The following is a 24721-nucleotide window of genomic DNA, read 5'->3' on the forward strand; positions in this document are numbered from 1 at the left end:
ACACTGAGGTCATCCTGTTCTGTTGTCTGAACAAGACCCGGCAAGGCAGCGATAAGCTCATGTGCTCTCGGGGAACACACGGTTTAGGGAAAGTACTTTTGGGGTCACATACAATTAAATTATTTGAGACCTGACAACTGACGTGACAATTTTCGCCATTTTATTGAAAAGGATTTTTATTGGTAAGTGATATTTTCAAGTATTCCAAGATTGATTTGATATTGTACTCTCAGAAAAGCCTTATGCATCGTGTCTGTTCCCAGTTAATAAGCACTTTCATCCCTTGTGATGTCCAAATTTCACATTCAGATGAGATCCCCACGGCCCCTTAGATGTGGCAAGCGGTTGAAACGACGGGCTTACAGCTTCCGTGGCAGGGGTGCAAATCGACCTGTTAGAGCTCACAGTACAGAGCTTTGTGGAACACAGTGCCAATCAGCAGTTTCCCCTTGTACACAGAGGCAGCTGCACTTCCTTGCAACAGTGTACCATTTTCTGCATAAACCACTGTGACTTTGGGTTGTTCTGATACAATGTTCTGGATTCGGAGCACCTATCAAAAAATAATATTAGATTAATATTTTTTTAAGAGTCACTCAAGACGTAATTTTAACTATGGGGTCATTTCTCCATACGAAGCCTTTAGGTAAATCCTATTTTGCTCCAGAATTACTCTCTAAGACACCTATTTCCTCATTGGCAAAATGACAGGTTTGATCAGGTGATTTTTGTGAGACAGAGAGAGAGACATACATAGGCCTATAGAGGCAAGGCAAGAAGTATAAGTGAGTAGCACAGCCTCCCTGTGAGACATTAGGGAGCAGAAGGGACTATGGTAAACAGGGAGGGGGGCTGTTAGTAATAGTGAAATTATTGCCATGCTGAAATTCAGGCCAGTTTTGTGTATTTTCAGATAAGCTAGGAATTTGGATGTTTACACTTCATTCTTGGTTTTTAAATGCTGGCAAAAAAAAGTATTGCCCAATAAAGAACATATCTCTACACCACACTCATCTATTACTCTGAACTTAAGGTCCCAACTCTAAGTGTAAAAGATTTTATAAGTTCAGTTTCCTTCATTTAGTTGAGCAGGAATATGATTGCATCATTAGAAACAGTGTAGTAATATGTTAAGGTGACTGTAGTAATCGCCGATATTTGACCATTTTTGCTGATGAAATGGCAATTTTATATGATTCATCCTACTATAAAGAGCACACTGTAAGGCAGGAGCCCAGGGTCATGTTTAGGATCTTCCCCCTACCATTCGTTTCTCATCTGTAGAATGAGATGAGTGGGACTGAATTAACTCTAAGTTCCCTTTTAAGTCTAACTTCCTGTTAGTCTTAAGCCTTTAGGATAAAATACAGTGACTTGAAGAAAGGATATCTACATACAAAAACATCAAATATGGCAGACTAGGAAGGCCAGTGCCTGGATATTAAAGGGTCAGTGGGAGCATTTAAAAAGACCTCTTTAAAACAGCTGGCACCAAAGCAGATGTGTTAGGAAATTGCTGTAGCATTAACAAGTAGGAGTCAGTTACTGGGAAATAGTTGATGGTGCACCTTAGCTTAAGTAAGCCTTCCTCTAATAAAGTCAATCACTCTACTATGGGGCAGTGCGTTGGATAATGGGTTGTTATTACTTTTTGCTATTCCTTCCCAGATCCATCATTAGAAAAGAGTATTTTTTCCAGAACAGCAAACCAAGTCTATGCTATAGCAAACGACCCAAGTTCACCAAATGAGCTAACAAGCAAGAACAAATTAGAATCTAACATTTTTCTGTGCTGAACAGTGAACACACCATAGCATACATTTCTTCAATTCTATTAAACATACCATACAGCAATCCTAATAGCTAAAAACTAGCAAAGGCACAAAGGCTTGCCGTTAAACATAATCACAACTGTCTTGTAAACCTATAGAGAAATGGTATGAAGGGCCAGAATGTAATTGGAAATAGACATTTTTTTTTATCCAAGAGACACAGACTTTAAAAAATACTTTTTTTTCTGGTGGAGGTGGGAAATGATACTGACTCTTGAAGCTTTAAAAAAATACATAGCAGGGGCTGGCCCCGTGGTGTAGTGGTTAAGTGCGCGCGCTCCACTGCTGGGGGCCCAGGTTCGGATCCCAGGCGCGCATCAATGCACTGCTTGTCAGGCCATGCTGTGGCAGTGTCCCACATAAAGTGGAGGAAGATCAGCACAGATGTTAGCTCAGGGCTCTCTTCCTCAGTAAAAAGAGGAGGATTGGCATGGATGTTAGCTCAGGGCTGATCTTCCTCACAAAAAAAAAAAAGACATAGCAGTAAACTAGGTCAAAATTATGTATTTGATGTAAATAACAAGTATAATTAGTACATACTGAAAACTCAAAGAAAACGCTGATGAGTCATAGTAAACATTCAAATACCTATGGCAAAGTGAGTTTCAAATTCTTGTTTGCACTGCCAAAATAGTCCACTGAAGAAAGACCATGGACGCAAATAGGGTCTTTGGGTACTATAACTAACATGGAAGATAAGGTTTTTTAAGCCAAAATAATTCCAGCAAGTGACTTATCTTCCCATTCTGCAGGGATGGTTTAGAGAGGATGGCCATTTGTGCTTTGGACTGGTCCACGGCATTAACATGTGCATATACTGACACACGGGAAGAGGGAGTTGAATAGGAAGGCAGGTAGCAAACAAATGATTAGACCATAGCACTGTGGTCCATTCTATTTTTTAAACTATTACGAATTCCCAAGTTGGAGAAACCCCCTATTGATAAAGATATGGAGCCCAGTCGAGTGCTGGCTATCCTAACCCAGCCCTCCAGGCCCACTCTCCACTCTGCTCAGACTGGTACAGAGGCCGACTTTCAGGGCTCCCTTGCCCTCCAGCTCCCAGTTAGGGTCCATCAAGGAGCAGCAGCAGCGGGGGGATGGGAGCACTGAGAGGGAGGTGGGGTGTTTCCTCCAGGTGGAGTCACTGGTGGCTGGCTGTATCCCTCAAGCAGACGCCAGGTTCCTCTCAGAGGACCCTCTCCACACAGAGCTCTCTTCTTGTTCTGGCTTCAGGAGCCATTTCCTGTCCCCCTTGCCATCCCTGGGGTACTGCATTATCCCCTCTTGGTTTCTTTCCGCTCTGCCCACACCTTTGTATATAGGGCCCTTATTAAATCCCCTCAAACTACCCAGTTTATCACCTGTGTCCTGCCTATACTCTGACTACAAGGCCTCCCAAATCAAATTCCTTTTGATATCTGATCATTCGGATCATCTGTCCATCTCCTCACTTTATTTGCACATATAATTGAGATTTATGTTTTCAACTGAAAAACAGCTGGGAATAAGGTCGCTAATGTGATTCATTTTTCAAACTAACCTCTGATGCAGGAGGATTCGCCGAGTCATAGAAGAAGATTTTCATGCCATTGGGATGGCATCCAATCCAAAGGTCCCCTGTCACAGGGTCCACAGATACGTTATCCACGAGTGTGTTCAAGTCCAGGGAATTCCAGATTAAAACCAAGGAGAGAAGGAAGGACAGAAAGTGAAAAAATTTGAGAGGTGATGGAGCAACATCAGGGCAAACGACCGTCTTGTCCTTGGTCACCACAATTCTGTCTCATTTCAATAGCACTCAGGGAATTCCTCTAGCATTCCATCTATGCTAGTATTTTATCAGTTTCTAGGACAGATGAGAGAGGGGAAGGTATAGAAAGCCAGAAAGACTGTAAAAAGATGAAATCATTTGGACTAACATCTGTGCGTGAACCTAAAACTGAAGGAAAAACAAGTTTTGAGTGCAGCATAAAACAGTTCCTTCTAAAATGGCATGTGCAGATGATATTTTTATAGGCATTCAGAAAGCAACCAGGACGTGTAGATTCACTTGTGATGAGAGCATCGATGAAACGTAGGCTCTTCTCTAGTGGCTAATCATAGGCTGTGCAGCCAAAGGAGAAATGATCACCTGGGGTCTGATTTTTGCCTTGAAGTTGAGGAACAGTTTCTTCTTTGGTTTCCTGAGGTTATTCAGCTCCCTGTTCTTCTGCTGCGTATTTTCTAAACATAAGTTGCAAGCATGAGATGACTGCACAGATTGCTGTCGAGGCTTTGTTCCAGGATCATAAATAATACCAATGATTCTTAATTCCACCATTCATCACCTTGGCTGCCTTCTATCGGGGAGAAATCGCATCTATTTGTCTACCGTTAACTCTCAGTTGGAGAAACAATATCTACTGTGTACCTCAAACAGAGGCCAGCATACCCAGCATCCAGAGGCCCTGTAATAACTGGGGGTGGCTCGTTGCAAAGGCCAGAGCACGCACAGGCAGCTGCAGTGCGCCAACGCTGCCCTGTGCGTCCTACTCAAAATGAGAGCTATCCCCACGTGTCTGTGAAGGGACTAGAGGGCTCGAGCATTGTGGCAGAGCTTCCTTTTTGCCGTCATGCAGAGCCATCACTCATTCTTACCCTGGACACAGGCAAGGTTGGCCAAAGGAGGCAGCTGAGCAAACATCCTCTGGCCAAAATCAGCTCCAGGCCTTCTCCATCCTCACACCCCCATCTATCGCAGTGTCCGACATCCTTGGCTCATACATTAACTTCTCGAGATGAGGAAAACGTTTGTCTCAGGGCTCTGCTATTATCTTTGCAAGAGGTGATAGCCAATTGGTGAATTCCAAAGCAGACAAAAGCCTGCAGGGATGAGAGTCGGGGGTGAGAGTGGGAGAAGGACAGAGAAGCCTGGTATCTCATTCGTTCCACACACAAATACTGAGCTCCTACCAAGTGCTCTGCAAGAAGCTGGCACCTGCAGAGTGCGGGGTCAGCTGCAGACCTGGCTCCTGCCAAGGAAGAGCTGGAGTCCAGCAGGGAGCCCATGCTGGACGGGCATTTCCCTCTTGCCTTGCAAACCCATAATTCCTAGCAATACTGACTCACCACAACGCACATGCGGACCACATCTCATGCTTCCACAAGCCAAGGGGAAAACTGGACATTCCTTGGTTAAGGAACCGTAATCAATTATTCTCTGGGAAAAAATTGTATCCTCTGTTAACAAATATCCGAAGTTTTAGAGAATTGGAACTCATTCAAGTGAGACTGAAATATTTTTATTTTCCAGAGGAAAGGATTATTTTTATTGTGATAAAATACGCATAACATGAAATTTGTTATTTTAACCATTTTTAAGTGTACAATTCAATGGCAGTAAGTACATTCACAATGTTGTGTGACCATCACCACTATCCATTTCTGGAAACTTCCATCATCCCAGACAGAAGCTCTGTACCCAATAGCTCCCCATTCCTCCCTCCCCCAACCGCTGGTAACCTCTATTTCACTGTCTAGGAATTTGCCTATTCTAGGTACCTCATCTAAGTGGAATTATACAATATTTGTCCTTTCGTGTCTAGCTTATTTCACATAGCATAATGTCCTCAAAGTTCCTTCTCTTTGTAACATGTATTAGTATTTCATTCCATTTTAAGGCTGAATAGTATTCCGTTGTATGTATATACTACACTTTGACAGGACATAAACCCATCCGCATCTCATCGCAAGTTCTAAGATCAGTCGCAGCTAGTTTATCAAATTTCTTGGCACTCCGGGTATTAATTAACTGGACTTAATAACATGATCCTTCAAAAGAAAGAATAACATTACAGTCACGGGGGTAGTCTCCACTGACCTGTTATGTCAGGATATGGGCATGATCTGTTGCCCAAATGGGAGCCAAACCTGAAACGAGTCTTGCCCTCAATCCTGCCTTGGCCGGAGCAGCGCATTTATCATTTTGTGTTGAATGTATATTGGATTGGGTTCTATTGTTATAAAGGTCTTTAACTTTCAATTTACAGAAGTCCCTATTGTTACAACCACGGTTTGTTTTTATTTCCTCAACCAGTATGAGTGTGTGAAAATCCATTTTACTTCAGGTAGTACCAAACTAGCCCTGCCAATGATTTTTAACGTCAAACATGATGTTACATTTGATGTTGCTTCAAGCTAATTTTCTCTGAGTGAAGCCCCCGTGACAGGCCCTTGGATGTGCTGACGGACACAGTCACACAGTGCCTGGTGATAGTGCTTCACGCTGTGGGCGGTAATGGCAGAAACGCAATGTCTTGCTGTTTGTCAGGGGCAGAGGAGGGGCTACTTTCATAATGCTCCACTTTGCTCTTACTTTCTCTTTCCTCGACTTTGTGTTTTTACCTCTTTTGACCCAAACTTTCAGACCGGATCAGAATTGGTGAGGGTAGAAGATGCACTCCTGAAGCGTTCCCGGCCCCATCATATTCATTTAACAAGTACATGCTGAGTGCCTACTAGGTGTTAGCAACTCTTCCAGGAACAAATGGAATAAAATCTGTCCTTGTGGGGCCCACAGTCTAGTGGGAGAGGCAGAGAATAGAGAGGATAAATAAAATGTATAGTATGTTAGTAATGAATGCTGAAGGGAAAATAAAGCCATAAAGGAGATAGGAAATGTGTGTGTGTGTGCGTGTGTGTGTGTGTGGAGGGGGCAGAGTTGCAAGTTAGACTAGGTAGCCAGGGAAGGCTTCCTTGAGGTGACACTAGTAAAATCTGGAAGCATATGAAGGAGAGAGCCATGGAGATGTGGAGAAAGAGGAGATGTGAAGGAAGATGACCCAGCAGAGGGAACAAGTGTCCCACCCTGAGGCAGGGCCAGGCCTGGGGAGCTCCAGGAACACACACACACAAAAGAGGCTCAGCAGGGGGCAAGGGTTGGAGATAAAGGCACAAAGGGATGGGCTACCGCACACACAGCGGCCATTGTGAGTACTTGGGCTTTATAAATATTATGGAGTGCACTGTCTTGTTAAATACAAGTTGAGGCTATTTCTTGTCTGTTCCATCAACATGGAGGAAAAAAAGAAAGGGAGGGAGAAAGGTGGGGAGGGGAGGAAGAGAGGGAGGGAGGAGGGAAGGAAGGAAGGAAAGACGGGAGGGAGGGAGGGACCTATGAACACAATGCCAAGCTTACAATTCACTAGAGCAGAAAGAATCCGAGTTTCATAGGTGAGATGTGTGGTCTGCTGCTTCCCACTCTGCAACTGAGCGAAAATGAACAACAAACACATACGATGCTGATGACTCTTAATAAAGGAGTGAAAAATTGGTTCTCACCTTCTCCAATGAGACAATCTTTTTTCCTCACTTTTAATTTCACAAATCAATTAGAATCTAATTATCACTCTGCAAACTTATAGTGTTAATATGTCTTACCTTCAATGGAGTTAAAGTCCAATTAGCGTGCTTTTCATACACATGAATCTTATGAGCCAGCGATTCAGCTACATAGACATACCTTCAAAGAAGAAAGAGCCACATCAGAGTGCTTGAAGAAATGTGATTCAAAAGGTTACCACGAAGTCGTAATAACTTCCTAGGGAAGAACTTTGCTTAGAGACTGGAAAATGGAACCCATCTCAAAGAACACCAAACTCTGAAAGAACTCAATGAGTTTACAGTGTAGTAAGGAGTTTTAATCTCTGAAAAGTTATTTCTAAATAGCTGGCCCTGATCGATAGGGACAGAACTTAGCCCATACACCAGCCCTTAATGTCTGGGAGCAAAAGCATTCCAGTGTTTCTCTTGGTTGTCAGTATAGTGGCAAGCCCCAGGTTCTGCATTTCAGGGGATCCGTGAGTTCTCTCAGGCAGGCTGCAGGAAAGCCCTTTGACAACCAACCCCTTGTTTTAGTCCAGAGAAAATATGAGAGAAGACAAGATGTTTGGCCTGAATCTAAGAGAAGTCTTCCTCGCCTCCAACACTGAGTATGGTCTTGACCCTGTGGATTTAGTACTCTGCACACAGAGCAACACCACACTCATCGTGAAGATCCGTGCTCAGTCTATGCACAATGCATCCCAGAACAAAGAGAGAAATGACTGCTTGATTATCTGCTATTTTTGAAGATCAGGAGATAATGTGAATAATTGAAAGCTGTCCATGTTGCTTTCTGTAAATATGTTACTAACCCTCTGAAATCCTTGGTGCTCTGTGAGTTGTTTGTTTCAGGGCTACTAGCAGATAGTAACGTAAATCAGCCACATCACTAAGCACACTGCTTAAATTGACTTATTTTTCCCCTGTAGTAACACACACTTGATGAAGGAAGTGTGCCTTGATTTACATTTTCATGCAAGCTCTTTATCTTATCACAAACCTGCACTACAGATATATATATATATATATATATATGCCTACATACTGTTAATCTCGTTATAAAATCAAAAATCTTCCGTCAAAGCAAAGCTATTTAGTAATAATAAATGTTTATCACAGTATTATTTAGTAATACTAAATATTTATTCACCCTCTTGAAATGTACTTTTTTTCACCAAAAAAGAAATTAAATAAATATGCCTTCACAAAATGGAAAATTTTGATTTGATAAATTTTACCCCCTGGAAAATTAAGACATTTTACATTTTTCCTATTTTTCTCTTACTAGGAGAACATGTTAAAATGTATCACATTATTTAGAAAAGGAATATGTTCTAAAGAGATCTTATGAGAATCTGAGGAAATGCATGATGTTTTAAAGAGTTCACATACTTGCTGTCAGGTGAAATGTTGATTCCATTAGCAAAATCAAATTGGTCTGCCACCATTCGAATGTCATTCGGACTATAGTAAACAACATACGACCATGCTAAACCCAAATATAACTCCCAGGATTTCAAGTAGGGGTCAACAAAATAGCGATCATTTGTGGAATAGAAGTGTTCAGGTCCCATGGCGACAATATCATTCACGCTGCAATGCAAACACACATATGTGATATATACAGGTCTATGAGGGTATTGTACATTGGAGAGTTATGCACTGGTGTTCACTAATGTCTATTCCTAAAATTAAGATGTGAGATGGAGCCTTCACTCTAGCTGTTATGGCACAGAATTAATATGAAATCAGCCCCGTCTATACAATCCTCAAAGACAATAATTACTCTAAGAAACCCTAAGAGGTTATTACAGCAATATAATGTAAAAATTCTATTAATTATATCTTAAAAATAGTGCTATGGGGTGTGTGTGTGTGTGTGTGTGTGCCTGAATGTGTGTGTGTAGATATACTAAATTCAGTAGACACTAAATTAGGCTAGGAATCATTATCAGGGCAAAATTTATTTATGTTCATATTAAACAGTCCAAGTTACCATCAGGCAGTGGAAAAAACGCTGGCAATCTTGAGACTCGCATCTTAGTTAAAGCTCTGCTACTATGAGCTGTGTGATTTAGGGAAAGTCAGTCATTTCATGTCAGGGCCTCAGTTTCCTTATCTGTAAAAGGAGGATGAGACGGACTGGTCTATCTTTCAGCTTAAAGGTCGCTTCCAGCCTTGAAGTTTCATGATTCTAAACTGAGTAAACTGTTCATGGACGAGAATACTCAGAAATAGGATGCTATGGCCTTTTTTCTTTCTGATTTTGATTCTATGTTACTGAAAATCTAAGATATATGAGTCTATTTTTCTACTTTAACAGGTACAACATCGAGCACATAAGTGAGTCATTCTTTGCTGATTGAGGTGACAGAAGTTCCTCCGGGCCATCATCTGGGAGAGAATGATCTCGGTTCTCATGTGAGGGCACAACAGCCAGCACATCAGCTCTGATGCAGCTCTGGGTTCCTGGGTGAGTTGGATGAGCACACAGAGCCTCAGTTTTCTCATCTGTAAAGAGAGATTAAATGATTTTCCCCCAGTCATGCAACTCATTAGTGTGAGGCTAAGGTCTGAATCTTAATTTGTGGGGTTGCAGTGGAATGACAACTAAGTGATGTCTGTTGCGTGCTCTGCAGGGAGCTGCCACTAACTAGGCCCACAGTCAGTGGGAGCCACTATTACCACATGAGAAAAAAGGTCAAGGAATTTAGGATTCGTCTGTACAGGCTCCAGGCATAACTTTGCAAGCTGGTTTTTCTCTTTCTCTCTCTCTTTTAAAAGTAAATTTTTACACTTAGTATGCTTTACAATCATTTGCCTATTTTTCAAGAAAAGGAGTAGAAAGAAAGAGTTTAGAGTAATAGCTTTGAAATCTGATGGGCTTCATTTGAATTCTGATGTTGCTCGCTGTTGTCTGTGGGGCCACAGCATGTCACTAAATTGTGAGCCTCAGTTTCCTCTCTATACCTTGAAAGGTTAGGGTGAGAATACACTCCAGGAATGAATGCAAAGACCTTGGCACCATGCCTGGTATCCAGTAAATGACCAAAATGACCATTGTGTTATCATTAATAATAACATGCTTCAATTATAATAGATTTAGTAATGCAATATTAACGCTATAAACAATCATATAAACAACCACCAAATACAAAGCCGAAAATATATGTGGCTAGTGCTTGGGTTGAGAGAGCAGAATTTTGGTGAATTGTGGCACTAGAGTTATTTTTAGTTTGAGTCTATACTGTCAAAGATCAATATTTTTGTCTTGACAGATATCAGGGATCCCTGGGTGTTTTCTTTCTCCACATGTTATATCGTCAAGAGGCCTAGCATGGAGCTGAGTGTTACTACAGATCTGCTGTTTCATAAATTGTGTGCAACCAAACAGCAGTAGAGGCAGGACAGGGAGGTCTTAGAGGCACCAGATTTCAGATGTCCTCTAGGGATGAATTTCTAATTAATAGAAACATCTAAGATTCTATTTCTTATGAAAATAAATAACAAATAAATAAGCTCAAGATGTGGAATTCATCTATGAAACTGGTTTGTGTTTGAAATACTAAGTCTGGTTTTGGAGAGGAGTAGAGTTTTTTCTTGATAAAGCTCAGACCGACATTCTGAAGGCAGGAGCCATAAGCCAGCATCTAGCCAGCCTGGGAAATGAGGGGGGAATAGATAAATATTCTCTGAGGGACTTGAGTCCTCAGAAGTTTCTGCAGAAGAACATTAGGAGGAGTTTGTGATGGTTAGAAAGGAGCCATTATCCCCCTGACCCACAGGCCAACAGGAAAAACTAAAAGTGGATTATCCATCCACTGGTGTTCAAGGAAAACGCAAACATGATCTATCTCAGTACTTAGGCAGAAGTTTGTGTCTGATGGTTTTCAGATGCAAAAGTGATTTTTCTTCTTCTTGAAATTTAAACAACTCAACTGTGGACTTCAAATCTGGATGGTTCACCACCAGCAGGTACACAGTATCATCTGAGAAGAGATTAAAAACAAAAATTGAAACATTAACTGAGCTCTCAGCTGTCAGTCCTGTCTCCAAAAAGCAATTTCAACCCACCTGCAACTAGGACTTAGAGTGTCAGGCAGATGGAATATTTTCATCTCTTTGTAGAGAGAAACATTTGCGATTGCTCCAAAGAAAAATGGCTAACGGAAGAACGAGTGACAGTCTCTAAAACTCCAAACTCCACAGGGGGAAAACGCCTCAACTTAAGAAGGAGCAGTGCTTGACACTAAAACTTGAAAGAGCTTGTTAAATTTTCTATTGCAAATGGTCTCAGGGAGACGCAGAGTTGAGATAAAAGAGATAAAAGAGGTGGGAAATACCAATGTGAGAAGGTGTGCTCAGCTATAATTTACACAGTGTGAGATCATGAATTCCATAAGATGAACGCCTGAGAGACAGTATAAAGGGAAGGAGCTTCCGTGAGTCACTGGGACTTGGGGACATGAAAGAGGCCAGTGTAAGTGGTCAAGAAGGTGTGACGGCAAGTGAAGTTAGATTGTAGTCTTGGCCTTAAGAAGCAGTAAGTCTCTAGAAGACTTTGACTTGACCAAATTGGTGTTTAAAGGAAAACAATGCAAAGTTTAGTAGGTTGAACTGAAGAGATTGAACAGAGAAGCCAGCTAAGAGGCTCTTCATTAGTCCATTCAACACACAAGTGTTTAATTTATTTGAGTTGGTGTTAAGTGATACAAAGGGAAAATAAAATGGAATAGAGGGATGGAAAGGAATGATGTTTTCTTCATGGGAGACAGAGAAGTTCTCTCTGATGAAGCGATACTAAAGCAAAGACCTAAATGAAATAAGAGACCTAACATGTAACCATCTGAGGAAAGAGCATTCCAGGCTGAGGGAAGAGAGTGTGCAAAGGGCCTGAGGCAGGGAGTTTCCTTGGCACATTCACTTGATAGTGAGGTTGTGGTTGGAGGAGAGTGAGTGCAAGAAAGAGTGGGAGAGCTGAAGCCATCGGGGTAGAGAGCCAAGGCCAGTCTTGTTAGGGCTTAGGGTAAGGATCCAAGGTTTACTCACGGGGGGCTTTGAGCCAAGGAGTAACATGACCCGAGGCTACAGCAGTAATCTAGACGTGTGGAGAGAATGGACTGGACCAGGAGGATGGCATTGACAAGAAAAGGCAGGACAGGATATGCGAGGCATTTGACAGGAAGTATCAAAAACCCCTGATGATGGCTAAGGAATGAGGGAGTTGGAAATCAAACATAAGTGAGGATCAAAACCTGGATTCGTGTTTGTGCAGCATATTGTACCTTTAGCAATTTATCCTAAGGAAATATTCACAGAAGATATATGTACAGGAATGTTTATTTTGGCATTGTTTGCAAGGAGCACAAAGGTGGGAACAGACTGAATATCCATCAAGAGATGAACTATATTACGGTACTCCCACACAACTGAATGCTAAGCAGCCATTGCACAGTAGCTCCAAATGCACTGTCATAGAAAGGAGTCCATGATGTAGTGTTTAACGCAAAAGAAATTTAAAGAAAGGTTTGTGTAATATTTATGTAATATTACCCCATTTTTATTTTTAAAAGTGTACATACACCCAACATTATATTTCTTTGCACTTAGAAATGTCTTCAAAAGAAAATATAATGTTGATACATGGGTGGAGAGAACACTGAAAGGGAATTTATATATATATACACACACACACACATATATATATGTATAAAAGAAGGGAAGTCATACGGAATAGAGGTGAAGAAAGGAAGATAAAAGGATGGAAAATCGTTTTCTGACATTTTGAGTTTAAAGTGGTTATAGGAGAGGAACCCAAATAGAAGTATCTAATAAGCTGAAGGAATGAAACTCAAGAGCTGATTAAAAAGACAAAAAAAAGAATACTCCACATTTGGGAGTGTTCTCCGAGAAAGCAGGTGCAGTTATAGTTGTGACATAGTTGAAGTTTCTGAAATGGAGAAAATAAAAAGGAAGCAAAAGTCAGTCCTGTGGGGAATTCCCCTTTGGAGAATGCTCAGGGAATTCGAAATGAGTGACACAGTGATGAGCAGGGGGAGAAACCCTGCAGTAGGATCAGAACCAGGACAGAGGAGTGTACTGCACCATCAGGCAGGAGCGACCGACTGGAAGGAGAAAGTGGTCAAGAACGTAAAATGAGGTGGAGAAAGGAAGGAGGGGAGAGATGGGAAGGAAGGGGGAGGAGAGGAAGGAAGGAAGGAAGGGTAGCCGAGGGGAGGAGGGGAGGCGGGCAGGAGAGGAGAAGAGGGAGAGGTGGAAGAGAGGGAGAGTTAGTTAGTGAGGACCTTGCTGATGGCGTTGAAGGCAGCAATTCTAGCCGTCCACAATGGGGACAGCCTGGAAGAAGGCCTGAAGGAGGGACGGGCTGAGGAGGAGGAGGCGGCCATAGGTACAGATGTGGTTCTCACCCTCGCCTTACATTTTTACCACTTGGAGAACTTTCACCAAGCACTGCCACCCAGGCCTCCCTCAGACCGACTAAGTCACAAGATTTGGGGCGGGGGCCTGGGCTTCAGGCTTTTTGAAACTCCCTAGGTGCTTCTGTGTGCAACTGGGGTTGAGAATTAATGTAGAGACCAAGGAAACGGCTGCGAAAAGAAAGGAAGCAATGGGATGAAGTCAAAAGAGAGTTAATATGTTATTAAAATGTGGAGAGGCAGTTTGAAGACAAAACAGAGGAACCAGTGGACAGGAGGCACTGAAGGGGACGGGGCTGAGAGAAAGCTGACCACGTGACTTTCTGTCAGTGGATCTACAGGTTGCAGATGCCTTACGTTAGAAAAATCTATTTCCGTAAATGCCTGGATCTGTAAAATTATTTAAAATGAAAAAATCCATAATTATTAGGATTGAGTATTATTACTATAGTAATTACAGGGATAATGTAAATGTTGGTATTTTTATAAATTAGGTGCTTTACAAATCTTAAATATTTTAGCTTTCTCAAGCATTTAAGTGGTTATAATACTATATTTAACTAACATAGGTGGTAAGGTTAAAACCCAGAATAAGAACATTATTTATGATTATAGTTTATTTGGATGAAAAAAAAATTCCTTTGTTAACATTTTTCCTGTTATTTTTTAAAATTTTGGTTTTGTTTTTAATAAACATTAAATATTGTTACCTTCATCTGTGAATGTGCTAATCCCGTGAGGGTTAAATGAAGACAAATCAAATTTACTTCCAGTGATCCTCAATTCCAATACCGTTGGATCTTCTTCGTTCAGGTCCATCAGAAGTATCTTGCCAGGCTTATCAGGTTCAAAGCTCTTTAGTCCAGGATATTTTAATCCCTTATAAATAACAGAGGAGAAGAAGCCGGCACATTACAGATACTTCAAATGCTGATGGAGGTGGTGGATGGCACAGAGGCTCACACTGCCTGCTTCGGGCCACGGGAAGCCTCTTAGCTGGCTTGTGTAATAGGCCCATGGAGGGGTCTGGAAGCCACAGGCTCCACCAGCTGACCCCACACAATGCACAAGCACAGTCTCTTCCATCCCCAGTAGCAAAGCCACATGTGTTTCTTACCACAGCTACCAACGCACGAGAAAGATCGAAAACGGAAGAGCAGACCAAAGGGGCATTGACCAATGGGCGTTAATAATACAAGCAAGGAATATGGAGAGAACATTGCTTATAGTTTTCAAACTGTCCCCTGGTGGGTTCCTTGGAGGCATCTCAGGGACAGAGGTCAAGGGGAAGTCTAGTGAGCCCAGGGAGCAACTCCTTTCTCAGCCTTCAATGAGAAGAACACAGCTGTTATTTATTTTAGATATTGGGTCCCAGATAAGATTTTGCTTGAAATATGTATAATGTTGCTTTAAAAAAAGATTTGCAAGATGCTACTGTAGAGGATGACTAGTCCCTCATTCTCATAAGAGAAGACAGGACTAAATAAATTATAATAGGCAGCTAAGGGTTTTCAGTGGCTGGATGACTTCTGTACTATATCCTATCAACTCTGTCATCCTAGACTAGATGGTTGACCTCTTTTGTTTTGAGCTATGTCACCACCACAGTGATTTGTATACAGCAGAGATTCAACAAACATGGTGGCTTCTCTCTTCAAGACTGGAAATTGTGGAATGACTTATCAACAATGTTAAATTAAAGGGCTTATTCTGAAAAGGGTAAAAATTGAAATGACATAAGAGGGAATATATATAAACACACACTCAATTCAGCAAATATTTGAGTACATCACTTAAGTGCTTCAAGGGATAGACAGTTGAATGGAAAGCCATTCTTGAACTCACTGGGCTCACAAATTGCTACAATGGAAGATAAAGTAATATAAGAGTTCAGTGTACCCACAGGAATACACATACACATGGAACACACAGGATCGTAACTAGATCACCAGTGAAAAGGCACACACAGTTTGTTTTTTAAACTATATGACTGCTCATTTTATTTGAAGGTGGGCATCAGTATACAGAAGGCTTAAACAAAAGACTTAAGCTGCCAGTCCTAGAAAATGGTCTCGAGCACAGTAAATAAAAGAAAACACTTACGGAGCTAATGAAAGCCAGTCCGTTAGGAAGGATCTCCAAGTCTTCAGAGCCAGCCTCTGCCGGAAAAGAGGATACACAGCACAGATTGTTTCAGGCCCCCCTGGAAGCTAGTGATTCACTTCTTTATCACTCCTAACTTGAAAATGCAGCTGCATATTTAGCTCTTTTTTGATAGGTTCAGAATAATTCATTCTTTCATTTATTTATTCAAACTGACTAATGTGATTATATAGAAATTAAAAGACATTAATATAAGTAAGTGTAATAAAATTTACACTTAATATATTTGTTTTAAATTGGTGGATGAGAACTTTTTCCTCAGAGGCTGAAATCTCTCACATAAAGTTCATGGAAGTTCACAAAATGTACTAAAGGTATGACAATTTGAAAAGAGTTTGCTGTTTTTTTGAAAGACAGAGTTAACTACCAATATATATTGATACTTAATAGTTCCAAATCAAATAAATTCTTTGAAAACCATATTGGAAATATAAGCACATTCCAAATGCTTCAGTTAAAATAGGGATACATTTCATATGCAGAATATGCATTTACTATTAATTATAAACGTCAGTTAAAATATCACCAAGTTAGTTATACTTGAAGCACATGTAAATTTTAAAAATTTCAACCAATCTAGAGACAAATGAGATTTTTGATTTTGTATTGCTACTCTCATCAGAGATGTTTGTTTTTCAAATATCCAGTGATATTTAAAATCTATATCATATTTGTTTTCTAGAAAAAAATTGCACTATTAAACTATCTGGCCAAGCTTACTGATGCTAACTGAATAAGTCATCAAGTCTAGCCTTTCCAACCTTAGTCAACTGAGATAAATAATTCTTAAAAACAACCACCAAAACACAACAAAGGCGTGGACCTCAAACAAGTTGTCCTCAAATAACAAAGCTGGTTGGTTGAAACCAGATGGGGCCTGGTGTCTCCCTGTTGGTTGCCTACCAGGGCTATTCCCCCTCCCCCTTTTATTTTTGCTGACAGAGCCTGCCTCCCACTATGGAGGATCAAGGATTACTTTCCCAGCTTCCTTTGCAGCTAGGTCTCCAGACTGCTGTCTGGTTCTGACTAATGAGATCTAAGGGGAAATCTGCTGAGAGCGTCTGGGAAAATTTTCCTCCCCGATATTAAAAGAGAGATGCATGAGGAGAAGCCTTGTGGTAATTGCAAAGGTGTGTGAGGGCTGTTAAAAAATTTACCCTCTTCTCACTGCTTTTTCTCCCTCTTCTGTCCCTCCTCTGCCATCTCCTCGGGTCACATGACTGTAAAATCAAATATTGTTCTGACTATTGGTATTGCTAAACTGATCAAATGAAAACAAACAATCAAAAAATTGTTAATGCCTTGGCAATAACTTGGTGAAGTCAAAAGTCAAGTACCTTGGTATTTATAATTAACCACTGACTTAATACTCTCCTGGTTCACAGTTTTATTTTTGAACAAAATTAAACAGGTGTAGTAATCAAACAAACAGCAAGACAATACTGCAAGTTCAAGTGAGATACTTCCTCCTCTCTCGTACTCACCTATTCCTTTAACTAAATTACAGTTAGGAAGTTCTACTGGGTCTACTTCCCGGAAAGCGTTAAGTCGTGTTCTGGGGGAGAAAAAAAGAATAAAACTACTCAGAAATTATAATTAAGTTGCAAAAGGAAGCAGCCAATAACGTTCTCCTTAACCGTACTTTGCCTGGGTTTCAACCCCAGGGTTGATGGTGCCTGGAACCTGGCAGCTCTACCAGGCAAGGCCAGAGCAAGACACCCAGGCCTCTGGGCACAACAGTTACTATTTATTCAGCAGAGATGGAGAGATACACAAATAGGATATGCAGTGTCCTCTCCAGAGCTCTGTGCACTTTGGTAGGAACAGGAACTGTTTCATCAGCCGGGTAAGGGTCCTGTGTGGAAATTGGGGTTAAAGAGCAACAAGGTTCCAATGTATTCCATTGATGTTTTAGGCCTGCCAACAGATGGGCCTCCTGCCCATCTGCCCAGTCTGGCTCCAAAGCCTGGACTGGGCATCTGCTTTCTGGTATGTGACTTGAAAAATGCAGGTGTGCTCACAGGATTTATAACTTCAGAAAATCATACCCAAGGCCAGCATATAAAAGGCATTTCACACACACAAAAGCAACTTATTAAATCTGAGTGCATAAACATTGTGGGGACATTTGAGTGAAGGACAAAGGAAAAAAAGCACAGATGTGAGAGGGAAGTAACAGCAGGATGCCTGAGCAGAGAAAACCTATTGATGAGGCATTTGAAAGAAATGGACCACAACGTTAGCACAGCCAAGAGATTTAAACAATAAACATTTTCTGGAGAACTAGTGATACAATATACTCATAGCGAGTAGTGACAATTATCCAAGAATCCTTAGAAAACTTATTTAATGGCTAAAGATAGAAAGGCTGAGAAATGCTTAACTTGCCTCACTGATAATTTAGTCTCACAGAAGGAGGAGGATGGGCTAGAGGAGAATGGGCAATCTGGATAAAATTCTTACCAACATGCTACTAAATGATAGGAATTTGGGGGTGATTGATCTTTCATCCATTCATTCAGAAGAAAAATGTAGCATGTTCCTCCTCCCATGCCATTGGCCATCAATTCCAACTTCTAAGAGGGTCTGACCTATAAGGCTGGGAGTGGAGTCCAGTGATGGGCTGTGTTAAAGCTCCACAGTTCATCCCGATGCACAACCAGAGCAGACAACCTCCGGACTGGCTGCTAGACGCCCAGAGGTGAGGAAGGCCTGGCCTGCAAGGAGGTGGTGGTTCCCAGAATCACGCACATGAACTTAGAAAGCAGACTTCAAAGGAAAGTTGAGATCTGCCCCACGACCTGAGAAACTAAAAGGTATTTCAATAATGGAAATCTGACGTTATAATCACAATAGTTCACAATAAAGAAATAAAGGTAAAGTGATGCAGCAGTGGCTTGCGAACTTTTCAGACTGAAACCCACATTAGGAAACGCATTTTATGTAGTAGAAACACACACCACACACCCACACCACACACATCTGAAACAAGGTTCACAAAAGAATTGTCACCCTGGTACGTGTGATACATTCTTAACTTTTTTATTCAATTCGACCTCATTTATTGGAAAATGCTGGTCACGATCTACTACATGGGTTTCGTGACCCGCCATTTTGAATAACTCTGGTCTAGAGAAAGCTCAGTGAATGTTCGCTGAGCCCCCCAGGGAACTCAAAGGACTGTACAAGATGTTAAATTTCACAGAGTGAAGATATACCCAGGGACAGCACAAAAAGTGGCATGGAAGAAGAGACTCAAGGATGTGAAATCGCTAATGGGCCAAGACTTGAGGAAAAGGCCAAGGATAGCCAAGTTAGCCTTTCTTAGAGCCAAAACCACATGGAAAGAACAATGCTGACTGGCTTGAAAGCTTCCTTAAACGTGATGGGTTCACAGACAGCAGAGAAAACCAGAACTGATCAGCCCCTATTCTAATTCAGGCTTCTCTCTCATGGATGATGATCTCTAACCTGGAAAAGGTAGAATAACTACAGGTAAAAGGAGGCCAGGGTAGGGAAGGAGGCATTAAGTCAGCACTCAGTTGCTTTGAGTTCAAATTAGTGGCCAAAGCAAGACATATCTCAAGAGGATAGTCATTGCCCCTGCAGTTCCGGTCCCGTATGTATCCTGTTTACTCCTCAAACACCTCCCTGAGGTATTCTTTTTCCTGTTTTACAGATGATTAGCATTAAATTGCTTCCCAAGGCCACGAAGTCATGAAGAGGCTGAGCTGGGATTGGAACTCAGGAATGAATGCAAAGCTCCCACTCAGTCCTCTACCCCAGCAAAATTGACAGATAGCACAGCTTAAAAGCTGGAGGGAGCACCAAAAGACAATTCGACCTGTGTCACTCTAATCCAGCTCATATGTTTTTATCTTATTCTCAATTATCTGGAAATATCTTGTCAAGGGCTTGATTAAGTCCAAATGTTCCAGGCCTAAGGATAAGGATCACATGTCTGAGATGTGTCCTTGATTCATAAGCCTCTACCCTCTGGCCAGAAATCACATTCTCCATGCTGTGAATTATTCTTTGCAAATATATGCTGGCTCCTTACAAAAGAAGCGAGCTCTTTAGCTATGCATTAAGAAATCCATCTGGAACTTTCCATGGGGCCATACTCACTCTCATCAGTCTACTTTCTGCCATTGCACACTCCTCACTCATTCGCTAATCCTTATTGGGCCTACTATGTGCCACGTCCTGTGCTGAGGGCTCTCACACATACCTTCTCATTTAATCTCCTTAGTCACCTTTGAGGCAAGGATAAATACTTTACCTGTTTTATAGGTAAGAAAACTGAGGCATGGAGATGCTAAGTAGTTTGGCTATAGTCGCTTACTTAAAAGGGTATAGCTGGGATTTGAAATTAGGTGTCTTGATACCAAGGACCCTTTTCTCTATATCCCTTTCCCACCTCTTTTCATTTTCTCATGCTTTTCCCTCTGCCTAGAACGCCCTTTACCTCCTAACCCATCGGGAAGACTCCTACTCTTGACGTGCTGCAGCTCCTCCTGATCTTCTGTGACAGGATTAATAACTCCTTCCTTTACCCTCATGAACTTTCACATGTTCATTTACCAAGTCTCTTACCATGTTGTTTTACGGTTACCAGTTTTCGATTTGGTGCTCACGGTCAACCCTGAAATCGGTGAGTGACTTCCAGCATGAAAACAGCGCTTGCAGAGAGAAGGTGTTTGGTAGATTTCTGCTGAACTGTTCCGAGAGATTATTAGGCTGGTGCATCAGATGGAGAAGATGGTATTGGTTGCTTTGATAGGGGAGACGAGAGTTATTTGTCCTGAGCCCAGGGTCTCAATGAGGTATTATCATAATATATCTTCAAGTGTCACTCTATGGTGGATCATTCACAGGTGGTTTTTTGTGTGTGTGTATGTGAGCAAGACCAGCCCTGAGCTAACATCTGTTGCCAATCCTCCTCTTTTTGCTGAGGAAGACTGGCCCTGGGCTAACATCCGTGCCCATCTTCCTCCACTTTATATGGGATGCCGCCACAACATGGCTGGACAAGCGGTGCGTCGGTGTGCCCCTGGGATCCAAACCCCAGGCCACTGCAGCAGAGCACGAGCACTTAACTGCTACACCACTGGGCTGGCCCCCACGGGTGGATTTTTGAGATAGCATACAGCAATAATAAAAGCTAACATTTACAGAGCACCTTTCATGTGCCAGATTTTAGGTATATCTTACTATGATATGTATTATTATCCCATAATTTTTAGGTGGAGAAACAGGCTCAGAATGGTAAAGTGACTTGAAAGTTGCAGAAACAGGATCCAACCCAGGGCTGCTGGAATCCACGACTGCCCTCTCCCCACCAGAGTTGCCTGGAGTGCCTCCAGTGCTGCCTGGAGTGGGCGTGGGGGTGGCAGAAATGCACCCAGAGGCCTAAGGCTAGCTTTGCAGCAGTCTCCTTCTAATGAAGGGAAACATAGTGGTCTAACACATTACAATCCCAAGTTTAGGAATGGAGGTTGCCACAGAGACGCGGGGCTGCAACATTCCACACTCCCAGGGGGCGCTGTTAATATCTTAGTCCAAGGCATTCCCTGGATTTGCGCAGCGGGCACCCTGCAAGGCCACATGCAGCTGACCACAAAGATGGGCAGGAGACTGTTGATCCCTGGGATCCTTTGTGCTGCTCTCTCAGTTCCTTTGTGCTGCTATCACCTCAGAAGCATCAGGGAATCCTACTAGACACCCTTTGTATCCTTCCACGTGTTCCCTCCAGCCCCAGGCCTATCTAACTTCTTGTGAACCTGCCCCACTCCCGTTCACCTCATCTCTGGGGGAAAAAGATGTATCCACCCCAAGGATTTGGCCTACTCTGATGCAAGCCTCAGGACAGGATCTCTTCCCTTGTCTCCCTTGGGCAGATTAACGATCTTCTCTGGGACTTCTCAGGGCCCTCATCTCTAAAATGAGGATAAGGTGCTTTACTGATCCTCCAGGATCTCTTGATCTGGTGCTAACGTGGGTGATGTAAATCCCCTGGGGAGCTTACTAAATAATGCCCATTCTGATTCAAGGGTGTGGGCGGGGCCTGAGATCCTGCAAGTCCAGTGAGCTCCCAGGTGATGCTCATACCCGTGGTCCAGAGACCCCTTTGGGTAGCGAGGCTTTAGGGCCTTTTGAGCAGTGGGTGCCATTTCCCTTCCTTCCCCTGTCAGGGCTGATCCAGCAGGCTCTGCGCCCATCCTCCGTCTCCATAACCACCATCCTTTCAGCCCTGCATTGCTCCTATTCGTCCCGCGGCTCTTCTAGCGCTCTTCTGCATTCTAACAGCAGAGATCCATCCCACTCCCACTTTCCTTTTCCCTTCTCAGTCATCCAGTTACAGCCGGAAGCTTGAGGACTGAGGCTCCCTCTCCACTCGCTGGATTCAGGTGTTGAAAGTAAAACAGTAAATTCTTACTCACAAACCAGACCCCGAGGTCTTCCCACTGCAGCAGCCCCATGGCAAGGCGTCTCCTGCAGACGCCCTGTCTACACAGGGAAACCACAGGCAGTGCCAACAAAGGGACTCACAGAGACTGACAGCGTGTTCAGCTATGATCATAGTGCGCTTGCCTTCTCAGGAAAATCAGAATCAGGCTTGGGGCCCAGAAACCATTTGCCCTTGACAACTTTCTTTGTTTCTGTATATGAGCTTCCCCTGCAGCCCAAGGCCAGGACCTAACATTTTCAGGTTGAAATCTAAATTTTGGTGGAAGTCAATGGTATAGAATAGCCCGTCTCAAACTGTATCCCAGAGAGTTATACAGGATGTTCATAGATGGTATCAAAAATGGAGTGGAGGCTATGGGCAAATAAGTCTGTGAAATGATGACTAAATAAAGCAAAGTCATTTCTTTTACTGAAGGACTTCTCAAAGCTTTCAGTATGCCAGAGAGCATTGTCAACCTCTAGAAGGTTATAACAGACAACGTTTCCCAAATTTATTTGTCCAAGGAACCCATTTTTTTTGTGGAGCAAGTCTTGAGACTCATGTTCCAAGGAACTTGGGGAAATATTAATGTTGAATGAAATAAGCTAAGACCTCATATTGAAAGAGAAACTTTGTAGGGTGGGGGTGGTGAGGCGATACTTTTACATGTAAACATATACAAGATGCCCCCAGTCTCCATTCTTAGGTAAATTAAGGAAGGTAAATTGGAAAGATAGACCCTCACTCCTTCCTGGCAGATCTATTATCCTTTGGAAGACATCTCGTGTGGGGCAACTGGGAGAGTGTGGGCAGAACAAACCCAGGTGTAGATGGAAATGGAGAATTGAAAGGACAGAGCCTAGATGGGCTATGAGATGATCATGTCACCTCTTTTCTTTTCATCCCAGAGTAGTATCACAACCCACACATATGCTGTGGCAAAATTATGTGCACTCCTTTGGCAGCAAATAATACCATGATCAATGAAAACTCACAAATTGTAATTTGTACTTATTTGAAAACGCAAATCACTGTAACCGACAATTAAAAAAACCCAATAGTTTATAACAACCTATTATTTTTTTTAGGAAGATTGGCCATGAGTTAACATCTATTGCCAATATTCGTCTTTTTTCCTTTTTTCTCCCCAAAACCCCAGTACATAGTTGTATATCCTAGTTGTAGGTCCTACCGCTTCATCTATACAGGATGCCGCCTCCGCATGGCTTGATGAGCTATGAGCAGGTCCGCGTAGGCAGGATCCCAACCAGGAACGCCGGCTGCGGACACGCCGACTTAAGTGACACACCACCTGGCCGGCCCCTAAAAACCTATTCTTAACATAACCTACTAATAAGTCCACAGGGTCATATAATTTTTTTAAAAAAATCCAAAAAGGTTCAATTTGATTTTTAGTAATGTTTTACTTCAAAGTAAATAATAAGATACTATTGACTAAAACTTAGGAATTATAATGATCTCTAGACTTTGAACCCCTGTAAAAGTTACCACGAAACTACTGATGCATTCTTTAAAACTGTTTCCCCCTTGTATAGTATCTAACGGGGTTTATCAAATACTTTAAGGGAAGCAGGGCGCTAACATTTATCAAACAGTTCCTATGTCCCAGGCAAGGTGTTAGTTGCTGCGTATATGAGTGTATTTTACCGTCTCAGGTTTACTGAAGCAGCGAACGTTAGAGATTAAAGGGATTTGCCCAAGACCGGGCAACGGAAGAGGCAGAGCCAGAACCCAGGACACCAAATGCCAGCACCTGGGTTCTCTCCCCATCCTCTCTGCCCGGCCCCCAGTGCAGCGCGCATTCGCTCCCACCTGCTCCGCTCCACACGCCAGTTTTCTGTCTCTCTCCGTGTGGCCTCAAATTGAGAATCTCCAAGCCAAGAAGTTTTGTGCCATGGTTAGGCAGCCGGGGGGGGGGGGGGGGGGGACGCGGGGGAGAGGGAGGCTCCTTTCCCTAATTCACACAACATCAGGGGAACCCCCAGTCTGGATACCTGTTCTGAAGCGAGGTTGAGAAGTGAATCTGTAGTCAAGGCATACGGCTCGTCATGAAAAATTAATTTGTGTCTGCAACAACTTGGCCACTCACTGGTCAGTGGTATGCAACCACTGACAATTGTCTCCTTGTCCCATCTCTCAGACCGTGAGCAAGGATATGCTTTCAAGTGGCACACGCAAGTTGGACAAACATTTACGAACCCCCTGCAAGATGTGCTTCCAGCACTTGCCTGTGGACTTGCTAAGAGCCTGGACCTCACTGTCGGGGGGCCCCCGGGCCTGGCGGAGGGGAGGACGACAGGGCTGCAGCCCTCACCACAATCCGACTTACTGGTAAGAAGACCTGTGGTCCCTGAAGAGCGCCAATCCCAGTCCCAAGAGCGTGAGCACTAACAGCTTCGCCATGGCCTGGGACAGACGGAAGAGTGGATGGACGGACGCACCGACGGCCCGGA

The 24721-nt window shown here is 42.7% G+C and overlaps 1 protein-coding gene across 2 annotated transcripts; it reads right to left on the bottom strand.

Moving 5' to 3' along the window:
* Window positions 1-304: 304 nt before the first annotated feature.
* On the bottom strand, window positions 305-24721 carry LOC131394478 (serum paraoxonase/arylesterase 1-like). Of its 2 annotated transcripts, XM_058525857.1 has the most exons (9): window positions 24598-24720; window positions 17281-17351; window positions 15737-15792; window positions 14344-14512; window positions 11059-11185; window positions 8589-8789; window positions 7245-7335; window positions 3376-3495; window positions 305-553 (listed from the first exon to the last, which is right to left on the bottom strand). In XM_058525857.1, the coding sequence occupies exons 1-9, from the start codon at window positions 24669-24671 to the stop codon at window positions 395-397; spliced, it is 1068 nt and encodes a 355-aa protein (XP_058381840.1). In that variant the 5' UTR covers window positions 24672-24720; the 3' UTR covers window positions 305-394. The 2 variants fall into 2 exon arrangements, with proteins under 2 accessions (XP_058381840.1, XP_058381833.1); XM_058525850.1 differs by lacking the exon at window positions 3376-3495 and having other exon boundaries at window positions 7254-7335; window positions 24598-24721.

The sequence above is a fragment of the Diceros bicornis genome, chromosome 3 (assembly GCF_020826845.1).
Source record: "Diceros bicornis minor isolate mBicDic1 chromosome 3, mDicBic1.mat.cur, whole genome shotgun sequence".
Classification (NCBI taxonomy): domain Eukaryota; kingdom Metazoa; phylum Chordata; class Mammalia; order Perissodactyla; family Rhinocerotidae; genus Diceros; species Diceros bicornis.

What these genes read in the sequence shown, in the direction of transcription:
- LOC131394478 (XM_058525857.1), bottom strand. Translation starts at nt 24,671, where the DNA reads ATGGCGAAGCTGTTAGTGCTCACGCTCTTGGGACTGGGATTGGCGCTC. An exon ending in GACCACAGGTCTTCTTACCA is followed by an intron (nt 17,352 to 24,597) that starts GTAAGTCGGATT and finishes TTTCTCCCCCAG; the next exon opens with AACACGACTTAACGCTTTCC. An exon ending in TAATTTAGTTAAAGGAATAG is followed by an intron (nt 15,793 to 17,280) that starts GTGAGTACGAGA and finishes CTTTTCCGGCAG; the next exon opens with AGGCTGGCTCTGAAGACTTG.